This window comes from Chinchilla lanigera, unplaced genomic scaffold (genome assembly GCF_000276665.1).
Source record: "Chinchilla lanigera isolate Chin_1 unplaced genomic scaffold, ChiLan1.0 scaffold00005, whole genome shotgun sequence".
Taxonomy (NCBI): Eukaryota; Metazoa; Chordata; class Mammalia; order Rodentia; family Chinchillidae; genus Chinchilla; species Chinchilla lanigera.
Window position 1 is genome coordinate 38570427 of NW_004955406.1, and position 18380 is coordinate 38588806.

General features: G+C 37.9%; 1 protein-coding gene across 11 annotated transcripts in view; it reads left to right on the forward strand.

Moving 5' to 3' along the window:
* The window catches only part of Ppp1r12b (protein phosphatase 1, regulatory subunit 12B), a 231207-nt gene that overhangs the window by 165130 nt on the left and 47697 nt on the right, over positions 1-18380 (forward strand). The window contains exon 20 of one of the 11 annotated variants that reach the window (XM_013522389.1): positions 15821-15853. The exons of the other annotated variants lie outside the window; for them this stretch is intronic. Within the exon in view, the coding sequence (XP_013377843.1) occupies positions 15821-15835 (15 nt within the window). The 3' untranslated portion in view covers positions 15836-15853. Of the gene's footprint in view, positions 1-15820; positions 15854-18380 lie in introns of those variants that run through there. 11 annotated transcript variants of the gene reach the window in all.

Below are 18380 nucleotides of genomic sequence, written 5' to 3' on the forward strand. Positions count from 1 at the left end.
GAAGACTACCTGGCATTGTGACTAGCTAAGTGTTCCAACCTCTAGGCCTGTAAAGTCTGAGTCAGCTTGCATTTTATTGCATTATGGTAATTTAGACAATTCACATACTTTCTTATTGTGACCAGTAGTATGAGCTGGACATAGTGACACATGCTTGTAATCCCAGCATTCTAAGAGACAAGGCAGGAGAATAGCATGTTTAAGGCCAGTTACTTAGTGAAACCCTGTCTCAAAATTTAAAAAAATTTGTTGTTGTTGCTTTTGACATATGTATGGAAAGAGACAGAGACTGAGATGTAAATCAGTGCAAAGGCCCTGGGTTCAAAATCTGCTCCTGGTCCAGGCTGGGCAGGGGGGATGTTCTGAGATTTATTCTTGAGCTCTCCTTGCCACCTCAGTTTAACACAATTATTTTCTCCAGTGCTGGAGATTAAACCCAGGGCCTTGTTCGTGCTAGTCAGGTGTGGTACCACTGAGTTATATCCCAGGCCCGACTTTTATTAAACCACTCTTCCTTCTAGTTTAGCATTCCAACCCTTTTCTTCTTTATTCCCTACATTTCTGTTAAGATAAAATTTCTAATTGTGCACATTTTATATGTGCAGAGTCAGATCTCTCACATCCTGTAACTTTGCTGCATACTGTTTAATTTTGTCTCCATCTACACTCTAGATTTTGGTTTGGTTTGGATTTTTTGTCTTCTCAATCATCACTGACATGTCTGTAGAAAAGACATCTTGTTTTGTCTGGACTTGTGTGTAGGGTTTTTGTTTTGGTCTGGGTTGATTGCTTTTTCTGTTTAAGCTTAGATTATTTCTACACCCACACAGAAGGAAGGGTCTTCCTTCCCAGAGCGACAGTGAAACACAATATGCATCTGTTGATTCTGACTTCTATTTTGCTTTGACGCTGATTTTAGGAATGCATGTTTTTCTTCCTTTACCTGGCAACTTATTTATTCAACAGATTAAAGAATGGGGGACTCAGCCTGTGTATAAAGTACTGTTAAGATCACAAAAAATGATGTCTAGAAGACACTTAAAAGCAATTCTAGCTGGGCATGGTGGTGCAAGCCTGTAATCTCAGCACTCAGGAGGCTGAGGCAGGAGGATCACTGCAAGTTTGAGGCCAGCCTGGGCTACAGAGTGAGTTTAAGGCCATCCTGAACTACACAGTGAAACTGTCTCAAAAAGACCTCCCCAAAAGAAAGAAAAAGTGATTCTAGCCCAAGTCCCTTATTTTGCAGGTGAAAATTTTGAGGCCCAAAGAGGGGACATGGCTTAACCTACGCTGTGTAATGGCTCAGTGTCGGGGAGTGAGCCCTGAGTTCTGAATTCCCCCTGTGCCGGTGGGTGTCTCCCAGGTGCAGAGTTCTGGGGCTCTGAGGGCTACGGAGCTGCTTCCTCAGCCAGGGAAAGCGCCATCTTCTTTCATTCAGTATGGCTCATTATAGGAAACTGGTAGGGTTTATACAGAAGGCTCACCATGAAGTCTGCTGTGGTTCCGCATTTCTTGCCTTCTTAACATCACCTTTCCTCTGTTTCTGTTTTTCCAGTACACCTGTTATCTATATTAATACAAACAAATTTCAAATAATGGGAATTTTCTTCCATTGCAACTGGTTTTCAGTATCTATGCCAACATTTACAAGTGGATAAGGTAAAGAAAAATGAACTGCTCTTCTTCTTTTTTGGTTTTTCTCCAGTACCGGGAACCGAACTCACGACCTTGCGCTTGCCAGGCAGGCGCTTTGCCGCTGAGCTAAATCCCCAGCCCCCTGAACTGCTCTTATAAAAGTGAAAGCCACTCTGGGATTTGTAGGTCTGGATGGCAGAGTAGGCATATTCTGAATCTAATCTCTTCCACTCCAAAACAGATATCGTAGATAAAATTCTTTTAAATATGTTTTTTAAAAGAGTCATACTTAAAAACAAGAAAATCACTTGGGCCAGTAATGGAAAGAAAAGCCACTGTGATAGGGGAGCCTTGACTGGGTACAGGCAGTTCGGTCCCGAGTTTTGTGTGGATCCCATCCCCTGAGAACAGGAGTCCAGGAGCCAGGAACACACTGTTCTTTCTGTAAATGGGAGCTGAGGTCGGTCAGCCCATCCCAGTAGTCTCAACCGGAAATAAGCTGCTCAGTCCTGACCAGAAGTAAAGAAAGCCTGGAAAAAGTAAGCAAACAAAGGAACTCTTTCAAGATAGAATTGGGATACAAACCACTTTTGGGTAAACAGTCCGGAGCAGGTTACCCATAAGGAAGGAAAACCCACAGCTAACAGCTTATGGTCTGGTTCACAGTAGGTTTCTTATCAAATTTAAACTGAAGCAAGTTGAAATTTCCTATAGGCACAGGTATTCACATTTTAAAACTATCGTAAGAATTCACTCCTCAAAGCATTAGGAAGGACTGCATGCAATTTAAGACCATGAAAAGTAGTCACGGCACCCAACATCCAAGCATGGTTGTGCACATCTGACATCCCAGCACTAAGGAGGCTGAGACAGGATGATCTCAAGTTGAAGGCTGACCTGGACCAGGCTGGATTACATCATGAAATCTTATTTTCAAACAGAGAGAGAGAGCCCCCAACAAATGAAAGAATTTACACCTGAAAAAGAATAAAAGGATTTAAAATAAGTTAAAATTTGCATTTCTCAAATGACTAATGACATTGAACATTTTTTCATGTATTTATTTGCCAGTAGTATTTCTCACCCCAGAAAGAATGGCTGTCATCAAGAAATCAACCAACAACAAATGCTGGAGAGGCTGTGGGGAGAAAGGAACCCTACTCCACTGTTGGTGGGAGTGTTGATTGGTGAAACCACTGTGGAAATCAGTTTGGAGATTCCTCACGAAACTAGGATTGGAAGTCCCATTTAACCCAGCTATTCTCCTTCTGGGTATTTTCCCAGAAGAATTAAAGACATCATACCACAGCGATATATGTGCACCCATGTTTATAGCAGCACAATTTGTTATAGCTAAATCTTGGAAACAACCCAAATGCCCATCCACTGAGGAATGGATAGAAAGATGTGGTATTTTTATACAGTGGAGTAGTACTCAGCTATAAAAAAGATAAACTCAAGGCTTTTGTAGGTAGATGGATGCAACTAGAGACCATACTCATAAGTGAAATAAATTGGACCCAGATGTCTAAACATCATATTGTCTCCTTGGTGTAGAAACCTGAAAAACTAGGTAAAACTCAAAACGTAGGGGCCAGGGATATAGCTCAGCGGCATAAGCGCCTGCCTGGAAAGCACAAGGTCCTGAGTTTGATTCTCCATACCAAAAAAAAAAAAAAAAAAAAAAAGTGAGCTCAAAACTCAAAATGTACAATAGATGATAGGAAAGGGAAAGAAATTGCTCAAAGGAAGGAATGACTGGGATGAGAGGAAGAAGAAAAAGAAGGAAGGCAAAATATAAAAATACATATATGAATAGCTGCAATGACTGTATTACTGATGTCTGATGATATATTGAAAGGAACAGTTAATGCTTAAAATTTTTTATGTTCTGATCAATTTTGCATGCTTATATCTGGTAATCTGAGTAACTGATTTGAAGGTAACAATATGCAATGGAATTACCATAGGGAACTCCTACCATCCTGTCTAGAGAAACTCTGTATTATCTCTAATGCTTTATCTAATAACTATTTTCTTATTCTCTTTAATGGTTTGAACAGTCTTCAATTCTTACATCTGGGAATCTGAGCAACGTAGTTGAGGATAGCAATATATAATATAACAACCACTGTTAATTTGTATTATTCTGTCTTAAACCCTGTATCACTTTAAATGTTCATGCTGTGATTTGTTCATGTTTGTGATACTGATATGCTGCTATTGTTCTATTTTTTCTTTGTTTCTCATTTACTACTCTCTTTAAAATAAAAAAAGGGGGAAAAAAAGAAGAAAAAAAGTTAAAAATCTCAGCCTAAAACAGAAGTTAGAGTCCATAGAACAAGAATAATAGGTAAGAAGAGAAAGGTGTAAGAAAGAATCATGTAGGCTTTTTGGAAGTGAAAAATATTATATTGGAATGAACAATACATTGAAATGAGAAAAATTGAAAATATATTTTTACTTCATATTGCAATACATAATGATAGATTCATCATGGGAAGTTGGTATATGTACATAAAACATAATTCTTTTTACTTCCTTTTCACCTCTTTTACCTCCACACCTCCCCTCCATTTTCTGGTCCCCTTCCCATTTGAAAATATTATATTGAAATTTTAAAAAGGGGAAATATTACAGTGAAAAACATACAAGCCAGTTGTGGTGGTGCACACCTATAATCCCAGCATTCTGGAGATTGAGGCAGGAGGACTCTGGGCAACTTAGCAAGACCTATCTCAAAAAATAAAAAGGGCTGGTGATGCAGCTCAGTGTGAAGGCCCTGGGTTCAATCACCAGTACTGCAAAAAATAAAGTAAAATTTATAAGTAATCATGATATAAATTAATGTACAAAGCTAGAGAGATACTCTAGTTCTTTTCCATATGACATTTGAGAGAAATATAAAACTATTTAAAAAGATATATGCAGATATTCAGCAAAATTGGCAACATTAATATCTGTAAAAAGATAATTTTATGCAAAAAGCATGCAACAACAGAAAGATATCTTTTACGTCAAAAAAGGGGACAATCCTTTTCAAAGTTATAAAATGGACTGTAGATAATAAAATCTTGTCTCAAAATCAGATAAAAACTGGCAGAATACAAAGAAGTATTCCAGTAATCAGTACTGTAAATTTTAACATTCCTTTCTCAGAAACCAATATGTCAAAAAGATGAAAATACCTAAGGACATAGAAGATTTTAACAACATAAGTAACCATCTTAATCCACCAATACATATAAAGCATACATGGAACATGTATACATGAGGACCACACTGAATTAAAGCCAACATTTATTCATTCAATAAATGTTGATTGATTGAACACTAGACATTGCTTTAGGCACTTGAAATCTACTAGTTAAAACAGACAAAGATCTTGGCCTGTTAAACTTACATTCTAACCAGGAAAAAGGAAAGGGGACAGATACAAGCAGTAAACACAAGTTTTAAAAAATATACTATGTTTGACACTGATGCAGTTTGAAAAGAATTGGATAAGACAGATAAGCTGGAGAGAGGACATATATCAAGTTGGAGGTCTGAGTAAATCTTATTGACAACCTGAGATTTGAAGAAAGATTTTGAAGAAGCTGAAAAAAACCACAAAGGTATGTGGAGGAAGAATTATTTCAGGCATAGGGAACTGCTAGAATAAAGGAAAGTACTGGCACAAACAAGTATAATAAGTTGTGGAGGAAAATGGTAGGAAAGAGAATCTGATCATGCGAGTATAGGGCATTGCAGGCTTTTATTGTTTACTTTGAGTAAAACGTGAGGGGCGGCTACAGGATTTTGAGTCGAGGAGTGACAAGATCTGACTAACGCTCTCAATGAACATTCCAGCTGCTGTGTTAAGAGTAGATGTGACGAGTAGAAGTCAGGACTCCTATTAGAGGAGTCCAGACAGAAGGTAATGGAGCTTGAGTCACATGGTAGCAGTAGAGATGTGGAGAACTGGTAAGATTGTGGGTACATTTGGATGCCGTTTTTTTTTAGTGGAGGGGGTCAGGGAGTACTGGGAATTGAACTCAGGACCTCACATTTGCCAGGCAAATGCTGTGCCACTGAGCTAATCCCCGGCCCTCTGGATACATTTGAAGGGAAAGCCAGCATTTCCTGGACTGTTGCATGTGGGACATGAGAAAAGAGGAGTGAGTCCTGGGTGACTCCATGGTCACTGGCTTAAGCAGATAGTAGGACCGTGGCTATAAACTGACATGGAGAAGGTTGCAGATGATGCAAATTGAGGAAGAAAACTGGGAATCCATTTTAAAGTATCTCTTAGCTGTGCAACTAGAAAATTTGGCAGTGGTACTTAGATGATACTTAAAGTCATGAGATTACATGAGATAATTGAAACACAGCAAAGAGGGCCTAGGAAGTGTGTGCAGTCAAGGGTAAAGAAAATGTATCAAGATGGAGGTAGCTGTCTCCTGTGTCAGATGTATCTAATAAGTCCGTAAGATGAGGACTCAGAACTGGCTGTTGCTTTTGTTAAATGGTAACCTTGATACAGAGTGGTTTGGGAGGAAGGCTGATTGGAATGGTTTTAAGATATATTAGGAGGAGAGAGAAACAGGAAACATTGAGAAAAGTCTTTGTGTGCATGTGATGCTCTGGATTGAACTCAGAACCTCACACACTTGCCAGGAAGGTGCTCTACCACTGAGTGACATCCTCCAGTGTGCCCCCCCCCATACCTTTTTGAAACAAGGTCTTACTAAATTACCTACAGTGACCTCAAACTTGCAATTTTCCTACCTCAGCCTCCCAAATCCACTAGGATTACATTTGTGCAGCACTGTGTTCAGCTATGAAAACTTTTTTTTTTTTTTTAAGAAGTACATTTTTTTAGCAAAGAGGGGCAAAGAAATGCAGTGGCAGCTTGCCAGGAGGTATGGTCAAGAGAAGAATCCTTCTAAAAATGGAAAAAATAGGTGCATGTTTGCCAACAGGAATGATCCCAGCCAAAAGAGAGAAAGATGATGTAGGAGGAAGAATAGAGAACTGCTAAAATGAAGTCCTTGTGTAGGATGTAGAGCGCAGGTTGAAGGACTGGCTTCAGACAGAAGTGTTGTTATTCCATGGTAACAGGTATTTGTAGGTGATAGTTACATGTAATGATAAGAATGTGTGGATTTCTCTTCTGATTATTTCAGTTTTCTTGGTGAGGTAGAAAACATGACTGGCAGCCAAGAAGGAGCACAAGGGAGGAAGTGTTAGGGCTGAAAGAAAAAGGGATGAGATAGTTGCTTAGGAAAGTGAATCATTAAGCATCTACTACAGGTTCAAAAAAAATTAATTTAAATTGAGACCACTGAGCACAGTTGTATGTTTATCCAGCCACTTCTTGACAAATACATCAAGCTTAGACTAATTTGGGGGACAAATTTTATTAAACCTTCAAGAAATAAGCATAAGACTATGTATAACAACTGTCTCAAAGAATGAAATCAGAATCCACACCAGTTTGTCTTTCTTCCAACTTAGGAACTACAGAAGAAAGCAGGAAAAGCAAAGTCTGAATACTTGCCATAAACAGAGTGGAAAAATAAAGACGTTTGGCATTATACTGAGGCAGTACAGTTCTCACAGCTTGGAACATTAGACTTCGTGATCACCCTTTCGTGTGGTTAAAAATAGACCAGCTTTCTTCTTTGAGTTTGGATTCCAACTGTAACGATGGGTTTTGGATACTCAATCTGTGTTAATGACCAATAATAGTGTATAGTTTTAAGATAGCTAGGTCACCAATAGTCTGTGGTGTGAAGAAGTTAATTTGTTTTTGGTTTATTTCTTGGAACATAGTACTAACTAAGCCAATGGAGATTAACTCTGACCTGAACTGCAATAGTACATTATTATCAGCACCCCAGTCAGCCAACCCAGATAGTAAAATTGCTTGCATCATTGTCCAAACCACTTAGAACAGTGCCTGGAACACAAAGAGATTAGCTCCTACCTGCTTTCTGTGCTTATGTGTTATGTGTAGGGAGCAGCATGTGTTATGTGTATTCCAGTCAGCTCCGGCATTTAGTTCTTTTCTGAGCTGCATGCTAAGCAAAAGACTCCCGGAATCTAATTAATTTGATTCCCAGATTGTTCCTGTTTGCTGCAAACATTGCCACGCCTCATGAAGCTCACAAGGGGTGTTTCTTAGAGAAGTGCATATGTAGCTCTCATACTCTGCAACAGTGTTTGCCTCAGCATAATTATGTTTATATGGAATTGCATTGGCATTGCAATGTGAGGATGACAGAGTTGACAGGACCATTAACTTGTGTACCCTGGGAATTGTTTCCTTCTTTCCCCCATGGATGACTAACAGAGCTTTAGTTCTGAATTATGATGTGGGGTTGAAATGCATTTTTAAAAATATGTATACAGACTATTCTTTAACATTGGCCAAAGTAATCTGGACAAAAATACTACTGTCCTTAATGAAATATTTTTCTTTCAGCTTTTTCTCTTTTATGACGGGTGAGCTTTTTGGTTTGATTTGGTATCTCTTACATTTCAGGCATGAAGAGAAACATCATTTTCAGAGGTATAGCCATGTTTTTTTAAGCCAGAAGCAAAGCTTAAAACTCTCCTGACAGAACCCTAGTAAAAGGGGCAAACTGGTCTCCAGTGGAACTGCAAAAGGCAGAAAAAGGAAAAATTCGGTATTAGGGCATTTGATAGACTCAAGAAAATCACCTAAGGACAATGAGAGAATTGAAAATTAAACCTAGTAGTGGACTGCCATCTTTGACCTTGAATTATTTAAATTATAGTATTTGTAACTGAGAAGATGGAGCTAAAGCATGGCACAGGGGCACCTAACAATATATATGGGCAAACATTTGAAGTAGATGTCAGCAGTATCTATAAAGCAACAAGGTGCATGCCAGTTCTGTGCAGGGCAGGAAGGTGCTCTCATGCACTCTTCAGGGTCTGCGATATTATAAGAAAATTAGAGGTTGAGTTCCTAAATACGTTCTGAATGTTGAGGGAAGGAATATTCTTACTAAATAAGCCAGGTAGGGGGCTGGGGATTTAGCTCAGCAGCACAGTGTCTGCCTGGCAAGCACAAGGTCGTGAGTTCGATTCCCAGTACCAGAAAAAAAAAACAAAAAATAAATAAACTAAGTAAACCAGGTAAGCAGAGCAGCCTTTATTTCTGGATAAAATGTAAATTAACAACTATAAAAACCAGTCAAAGTATTTAAAGTTCTAGATGAACCAAACATGGATTGTTTTTAATAATAGCTTTCATCCTTAAAACGCTGCAATTACTAATAATAGGAAATAATTCTTTTTCTTACAAGCTGATGGAGCATTCAGCTAAGTTTATAGGCTTTAAATTCTCTGCTTTCAATTTACAAAATTAAAATAAAATAACGACAATTTTAAAATTTGAGCTTAAATAGAATTCTGAATGTTTATAATATATTTTTTAAGCCACAGCTTATAATGCTTCTGTGACTATAACTTTGAGATGTAAGTTTCACCTTCAAGTTTGTTGTCATCTCACATTTGACCTTAAATTTTAGCTGTTAGCTGGTAGAATGTTTCACCTGGCATACGGATTGTAAGCACAGTCTGTCTATCACAGTTATCTTTACTAAGCAGTTGGCTGGATTTGTTATTTTGTTTTTGTTTTTGCAGTGCTGAGATTGAAAGCAGGGGCTTGCACTTGCTTAGCAAGTGCTCTACCCCTGAGCTACACCCCTAGCACCTAGATTTATGAAAGTTGTTCTATAATGTAATTCAACAACTTTCTTTTTTTAAACCATTTAATTGAACTACAATTTATATACAATAAACCAGATATATTTAAAGTTTATTGTCTGATGAATTCTGGGATATGCATGCATGCAGTGTTGGTGAACCTTTTAGAGCTTTCAATGATAACAAACAGCATGCTGTGGCACAGGTGCCATAGGTTTGCCACCACTGCATCTATCTCCCCACTTGTATCTCATCACTGAGTACCTATAGTTTTAATAAAAGTTTCAGATGTCATACACTTTTAAACTACTTATCCACTCTGGTATTTAAGCAACTACGTGCCCTATTTTTAAAAAGAAAAAAGGGTTATTGCTTTTAGCCAAATCAAAAAGATTAATTTGTTCTGTTAATCCTGATCATTTCTGGTGTCTTTTCTCATCCCTGTATAGCAAGCATTTAGGCAGAATAATTCTCCACTTTGTAGATCTGTCTCTAGCATTGCTGACTCTGACCTACTAAATACCAGTAGCACCTCCTATCTTTGTGACAGTCAGTGTCCCCACATATTTGCAAATGTCTGTGCTGTAAGTATTGCCCTATACATACCCTTGAAAACCTCTACTTTGATTCTGAGTTGCCTCTTCTAATTTACTGCTGTTCCTATCCACAGGGGCCTACAAAGACTGTGAAAGTAGAAAGTCTGCATAAGGTGTTCACATAAAAAAGAGGTAGCTTTTCACTAATGTTTGCTGTTGCTAAATTTAAAGTTAATTGCAAAGCATTAAACTCATGAACCAATTGTGGGACAGGTTTGCCAACTGATTTTCTTAAAGGGCCTTTATAATCCCTTCACCCTTAAGTGAATTTCTGAGATTTAAATTTTCATAGCTTTAGAACATGATTATTTAACTGTATAAGAGCAAAATTAGGAACATTTTATAGACTAATAAAAGTTATTATGAGCTCTGCTCTGGGCAACTTATAGATCCTGTCTCGCTTTGCCTCTCTGTTGTCTGCCTCATACCTCAAAATGGCACTGTGCCCTGCCTCCAATGACACTGCCCCTTCCCCTAAGCAACCCGCCAGAGTATATGCAAACCATTTAGTAAATATGTTTGTTGGTCTGACATTTAGCTTTTATTGCTTTTTCATAAAGAACACAGGTCAAAAGTCCATTATTGAGCTGAAAGAATTGCATGTTTTTTTTCTGCTCTGCATTTCCTACATGTGGAAATGAAGGCCAGCTCTTCACTCTGGAATGATTCATTTCAAAGGAGAAGTGAGGGTAAGAGATTCATTTTGTGATAAAATCTCTAATTTTATCTCCCTCACTCAGGAACATCTGTGCAGGAGTCATCATTAAATGTGACTTAGCACTGGTGATCTTGCCCATCCCCGAAGAAAGAGGGAGGATTTTCACAGCATGTAAACTAAAACAGGATTAACATGCAAAAAATGGAAAAGAAGGGAGTGTAACAAAGAGCCTGGTGCCCTTGCCCTTCTCATTCACTCCCATCCCCCGCATGTTTATAGCCCCACAGAGCGCCCAGTAATATAGCACCAGTGTGAGTGCTCAGGCCACTGAGTGAATTCTGTCTCCTGCCTTTGTTGTGTGCTATTGATAGTCTCCTTTAAAACACCATATTTGTTTAGCATAAAATCAAAAATTAGAGTTTGATGATTAAGTTTAACTGTATGGGGACCTTACTTTGCAACTGTATAAATCTTGAGGTGTCCTTGGGATGGAATTATGCCTTAAAGATACACATAGTGAACACTTAATAGTTGGAAGATGGATTAATGGAAAAGTGTCTGCTGGTAAGGAAAAATTAAAATATATTCTTTGGACCTTATATTCATAAATTGGCCTAAAAATGACTGTTGTGTTCCAAGCTCAGCTTCAAAAGGAGAAACAGACATCTTAAACAGCATTGGTAATACTTGACTCATCATGTTCTTCCCTAAATCTGAGGTAAAAACTTTATACTGTGGTTATCAAAGTAGGTCAGAAATTTACAAACTTAAGCTACTAAACAATGGATTTACAGGAAGCAGTAGAGAAATTTTTTAGCACCTTGGTAATATTTACCAAACTGTCAATGATCCCCTTTGGGTCTTGACGACCTCTGGTTTGGAAACTATGCTAACCTTCTCAAGGAGCACTCCCATACTGTTTACATGGAGATGATCATAAATTCTTTTGTCACTGTGCCAAAAATAGAATCTGAGATTTTGTAGTTTTTGATGATTGAGCTTCAAGTTTGAAGATACTTTAGAAAAAGCTAGGCCTAAAGTTTCCTTTTTTTCTTCTTTTTGAGACAGGATCTCACTGTGTATTCCAATCTGGCCTTGAACTCACTATATAGCCCAGGCTGACCTCAAACTCAATGAGACTTCTATCTCAGCCTCCCAAGTGTTGAGATTAGAGGCATGTGCCAGTACATCTAGCTAAACCTAAAGTTTCTAGCTAAAGTCTAATACCTTAAACATCTTGCAGCTCAGACCTACTTCTGACATTCTCAAGGGTTAATGGGAGGACTTCTCTGATCTCCTTAGCCAGGAGCACTCCAGGATTTATTCTGCAGTCCTATTTTCTTTTCTTTTTAAACAAAATAACTTGAAAGATACAGATAGATGGGCTGTGACTTGTGAGACTATTCTCAGATAACTAAAAGTAACAGTTCCAGCCAGACATGATGGCTCATGCCTGTAATCCCAAAACTTGGGAGGCTGAGGCAGGAGGATTGCTACAATTCTGAGACCATCCTGGACTACATAGCAAGACCCTGTCTCAAAAAAAAAAAAAAAAAAAAGTAGCAGATTCAGTGAGGCATGATGGTGCATATCTCTAATCCTAGTTACTCAGAAAACTGAGGCAGAAGGATCACAAATTTGAGCCCAGCCTGGGTAACTTAGTAAGACCATGTCTCAAAAAGTGCAAAGGCCTGGAGATGTGGATCAGTGGTAGAAGACCCATGGGTTTGATCCCCAGTACAAAAAAAAAAGTAATGCTAAGAGATTAAGATTTTTTTTTTTTGGTACCAGGGATCCAACTCAGGACCTTGTGTTTGCCAAGCAAGCACTTATGCCTCTGAGCTATATCCCCGGTCCCAAGATTTTTTAAATTGTAGTGTGATAAAGCCACTCTAGGTTTTACAAACCAATAGACTTAAAAAGATTATTTTGTTATTGTAGTTAATATAGTTTTACCAGTATGGTCCATACCCCACTTCATTGCGTACATGTTTATATTTGTATGCTCTTGTCATCAGGAATTTTTAAATTAGTTTGACTGTGATTTTAAAAGTTAATGATATTCTTTCTAACCCGTCTGTTGCTTTCCCTGTGTCTTCATATTTTCTCCTTCCTTACACTCTTCAGTCCTTGCCATACTCAAAAACTTTATTAGATGGAGTTTAAAAACATTTTTGTCACTTTGATCTGTTTTGGATAAATATCTTTCTGGAGGCTAGTGGTCTCTGTTGAGTGGCAAATGCAACAAGCAGAATTAGATGTTTTTCTCTAAACCTGATAATTATTATACCATGTTTGATACCCAAAATGCGGAATGCTTGAGAATTCTGAAGACAAAAGCAGCTGCTACCATTTCCTTTTTCACAGGGTAGCGAGCACCGTTGATCTTGAATTGTCTGTTGGGGGAAAGGTAGAACCTTGTTCTTCATTTAGGAAAAATGAGTTGGAATTCTAAACATTCTGTTCTTATGATGACAGTAAGTACTGGTTCATCTATTGAAGCCCTTCAGTGACACTCAGAGAATCTCCATTCACACCACAGAGCACAAAGGATTTACAGGAGCATTCGAGTAGTCTAGATGTTTGCACAGTAAAACTCTAGCAGTCTAACACCACAGGTGATTCTTGGAATTGTATCAACTATAATAACAAATCATTCTCTTCTGGCCTAAAGTGGTGTTTGTCTACCAAATCCCAAATTTGGATTTATAAGTAGTGACTCTTTGTAGTATTTTCAAATTTTACTGATTAAGCAGAGTTTACTTCAAAGCACATATTCCTCGCCAGTTTGATCACTCAGAGATGAGATGACTATACTTCCCTCATGCCCGAGTAACATCTGGTCTTGCTCTCTCTGCTCCTGCAAGACTTAAATGGGCTCTTTCTTATTAACACACTTACACCACAGGCTTTCAAGAAGTACATTTTATACTGTGACTCAGCATACCTATAATTGTATTACAACTAAATCAATGGTTTCATGAAAACATACCCATACTTACTATTCATAATACACTTTCACATTTACTATTTTACTTTTGTTGTTGTTAATTTTGAGACAGAGTCTCACTAAGTTCCTAGGCTGGCCTCAAACTTGCTATCCTCCTGCCTCAGGCTTCTGAGTAGCTAGAATTACAGAGCTGTATTTCAGTTTTTATTGACCTGGTTGTGAGCCACTAAATTGATTGATGACCTACCTACCAGTGAGTCTCAGCTTACAGTCATCTTGCCTTGAGGCCAAGTAATTTGTATTGCCTGCTTCATTAGCAAACTTGACTCTAGATGTAGAGTCTTCTGTAGTGAGAGACTGTCTTTCAGTTCTGGTGGTAAGCTATCACTTTATCCTCCCCTCTCAGCCTCGTAGTATCACTTTGTCCTCCCCTCACAGCCTCGTAAGATGAAGGAACTGGGCTTTTTTCTTTTTATTTTGAAATAATTTCAAACTACATAACTATTTCAAGAATTGGACAAAGAACACCTAGAAACCCTGTACTCAGAGGCTAAATTCAAGCTTCACCAGTTGTCTCAATAATGTTTTCTGTGATAGAAAAATTCAATCTAGTATCATGAATTACACCCAATTGTTTTTCAAAGAAAATGATTTTTATTGATACATTTTAGGTATACGTAATGAACACATTCACCACAGGGAATTTGTACCTGTACATGATATAACTTGAGAGCCGGGCGTAGTGGTGCATGGCTGTAATCCCAGCACTCGGGAGGCTGAAGCAGGAGGATCGTTGAGAGTTCGAGACCAGCCTGGGCTACAAAGTGAGCTCAAGGCCAGCCTGAACTGCATAACAAGACCCTGTCTCAAAAAGACCAATCAATCAATCAATAAAAATAAATAATAAAAAATGATATAACTTGATTCATTTTTCTCCCATTCCCCTACCCTCCCTTCAACCCCTCTTTTCCTCCTTATTTACAAAAGATTTGTTTCCATTTTTCCCTTCTTTCTCTTTTTTTTTTTTTTTACTTTTCCCTTCCTTTCCCCCTCTGCCCTCCTTTGTTCCCCTTTGCATTTGGACATTTTCTTCCTATTTCACAGTATCTATTACACATTTTGGTCCTTATTTACACCTTCGGTTTCTCATACCAGAGAAATGTGTGGTATTTACATGTGTGTCTGATTCACACCCAATTTTTGTATCTCCCTAGTCAGTCTTTCCTTGACTTTTATGACCTTGATGGTTTTGAAGATAACAGGCCAGGCATGGATGTCCCACAGTGTGGATTTGTCCAATGATTACTGTAATTAGGACCTGTTAATGTGTTTTGGGCAGCGGTGTCACAGCAGTGACTCTGAGCTCTTCTTATTTCATACTGTCAGCTTGTCTTGTACTGGGGGTATTGACTTTAGTCACTCGGTAAAGATGGCATCTTAAATTCCATTCTTTGTGATTATGAGATAACACTTTGAGATTATATGAAATCTGCATCCTCATCTACTGTTACCCAGTAACTTAGGCACCCATTACTCTTCCTCTCCTGAATTGATTTAAAATGATGGTTGCTAAATGGGGATTTTCCTAACTTCAGTATTCTTTCTAAATTTATCAACAAGACTTGTTAGTGTAAGAAAGAACTTTCTCTTTATTTCTTTCATTCGTTTATATCAGTGTACACTTACGGTTTCCTATTAGTGGGTTATAATTCATTGCTATCATTATTTATTTTGATGCTCATGTGGTCCTAAGTTTGGTTTTTTTAAGCAGACTTCTGTGTCCTTTTGTCGTGTCCCCATATCATTTAAACACTTCCTTTCTTCTGACATGAGAGCCTGGGGCTCATTTTCTTTCCCTGTTCCTTGTGGTGGAGAGTGGCATTTAGGAACAATGGTCTGGGCGTTGGGTGTGCTAAACACCGTTGGGGTGTTGCCCCTCTTGGTCCGGTCAGTAGACAGAACCAGGGAACACATATATTGATGTGTTCACTTATACACCTATACACATACATTTACATTTAGTTATTTCTTTATCTATATTGAGAATCCTGAGTCTGTACCAACACCTTCAATTCCGACATAGTACAACAATGTTCATTACAGCTTTCCCTTTTTTCATATTCATACTTGTTGTTTTTAACAATGAAAAATTTAGTTCCTGTTGGACTCACTATTTTTGCTTACCTGTTTGATCTCCTTGTATAGAGCCAGCCCCATAACTAGACCAGGCTAATACCTCACCCTGTCCTCTTATGCCAGGTCTCTGTCTTCTAAGAAGTGAGGAAGCTTGGGAAGAGAGAGAAGGTAGGTAGAGAAATACAGTTTTTCCTTAAAGCCTTAAGAATGAAATTCTAACATCTCTTTCATAGTACCCTTCTATATAACCATATATAAAGATGTGCATAGAATATTAAAACTGATACTTAAGCTCTGCATAAATTTCATTGCATATCATAAGACATTTTATTGGCTTTTCACACATTTGATTTTCATTAAGATTCTAATTTATGTTTTGTAAATTCATGTGCAAGTAGTGACCAAGAACTTTCTGTAATAACTACCCCTCATTGAGTAGAAGCATACTGGACATGCTGAGGGGTGGATACTCTTGCAAGTAGGCATTATCACCACTTTGGGGATAAGCCAAATAAAATCAACAATCGTATCAGAGGCTTGAGCTCCAACCCCGGATATCCGACTGCAAAGTCACACCCAAGTCGCAAGTACAGCATGATAGAAGGACATTGTTTGTGTTGGGAATCCTCATCACTGGAGAGGTATTTTACCAAGCATGCTTTATCTTAAACTGTGGCTTTCAATTTCCTTGATTTAAAAAACAAAAAGAGATGTTGGGGATGTAGCTCAGTGGTAGAGTGCCTGCTTAGCGAGTAGAAGGCCCAGGGTTCAATCCCTCGCATCAAAAAAAAATTGTTTTAAAGAAAATACTAGAAATTACTCAGTAGTTCACTAATTTCTTCCCTTAAAGTTTTAGAGAGTTGAGTCAGTGAGAGCCCATGATGGAGATTCATTGCATATCATAAGCCATTTTTTTTATTTTAAAGAGAAAAAATAAAAACAACAATAAAAGTTTCAAAACAGGTTAGTAGGAAAGTTAAAATAATTAATACATTGTGTATTAATATCTTCATAGTAGTTATACAGAGTACAGGGTATAGGCATGATATCTTGTTCAAACAATATTAGCACAAACCTTTTCATTGAGCTAAGAGAAACTATCTGTGTAACTATCTCATGTATAAATATATTTTTTTCTTTTTCCCTTCCTTCTTTTCCCCTTTCCCCCATCACAGTTTGTCTTTTCTGTTGAACAGTTTCTTCCCAATTCACAATACTCACACATGTAAACATCGTATTTTCTCACCAGTGTGAGAAACTAAACAAGTAAATAAGACCCAAAATGTTCATAAGCCATTTTATTGGCTTATTCACACATTTGATGTGTTTCATCTCAAAAACAAACACATATAATCCCTCTATTTGATAGTTCTTCTATTGGTTGGAGACTGTTAAACTGACTACCTGGACTCTTAATTCAGTCATAGGGAAACCCTAAAGTTTATACAGGATTTTTTTCCTCCCTTTAAAACATATGAATCCAACATTCTATCATACCTACCTGGAATAAATAAGTGGCTTTTGCAAAGCTTGCTCCATGGAAGTCTGTTTCTGAGGTTTTCCTTTACCAGGCTCTTTGGTTACTAAGTCTTAATTTGGGAAAGAATAGGTTGCATTTTGTCTAGAGAACTCCCACCTGAGGAAGCAAAAAAGAGAGTGATTCTCACCCTCAGATATACCTCTTTGCTGATTGTCTTTGAGCAGAAAGTTTGGGTTTTTAGGCAATCTGAGTGGTAATATGTATGCCCTAGGTAATATTATACTTTAAGATTGGCCATGTGGGGGGAAATGTAGATTGTTTTCTATCTCTGGATCCCTAATTCTGAAATGATTCTAGAAACATGTCTTACATTAAAGCTAGATTTTATTTATAACTGAAAGGAAGAAGACTGTGGCAAAAGAAATATTTCTTTTCAGTTCTTATTTTCACTGGGATATGAAGTATACTTTAATTTTTGACAAGGGAGTTAATGATTTTTGAGTCAGAAAAGAACAATAAATGTGTGTTGTTAAAGAATTAAGTATACAAACGAAAAGTGAATGAAGAAAGTTTAGACTCAACTCTTCTGGAGAATTTACTTCTGTTCCTATATTTCTGATGCATTCTGTGGCTGTCTCAAATACTTAGAATCGTCTAAGAGGCTTTGAATTGGTGCATCTTTTTGCATCTGCTTTTACTTTACCTTAATCTACCAAAGCTTATCCTTCAGGCAGTTGTGTTTTGCTGCTATAACTGATAAAATATGTCTTTGGCCAAGTCATTTAATCTTTCACAACTTCAGTTTCAGTCCTTCATTTGTAAAATGAGAGTAATGTTCTTTTAAGCATGGTTGAGAGGATCAGATGAGATAGTGAGGTGTTACACTTAAAATATAAGAGTTCACTATTGTTGGAACTTCTAGGAAGTAGGAGATAGAAATGAGAAGACAAAGGGGCTGTTTGGAGTAATGGAGGTTTGCGGTCCCTTTTAGTTGCCAATGAATGGGAAATCACTGTATAAACTTTACAGAAACGGGTCAGGTGACTGGCCTGATAATAATGTAACCTGATAATTTGCAGTTGACGTATTGACAAGGTATCCCTAGTCCTTCTCCGACCAATCATGCTTGCTATGAGGATATTACCATTTCAGTTCACATTTGTATGTCTCTTGTCTATCTCTGATTCTGTCTCTCTGTCTCTC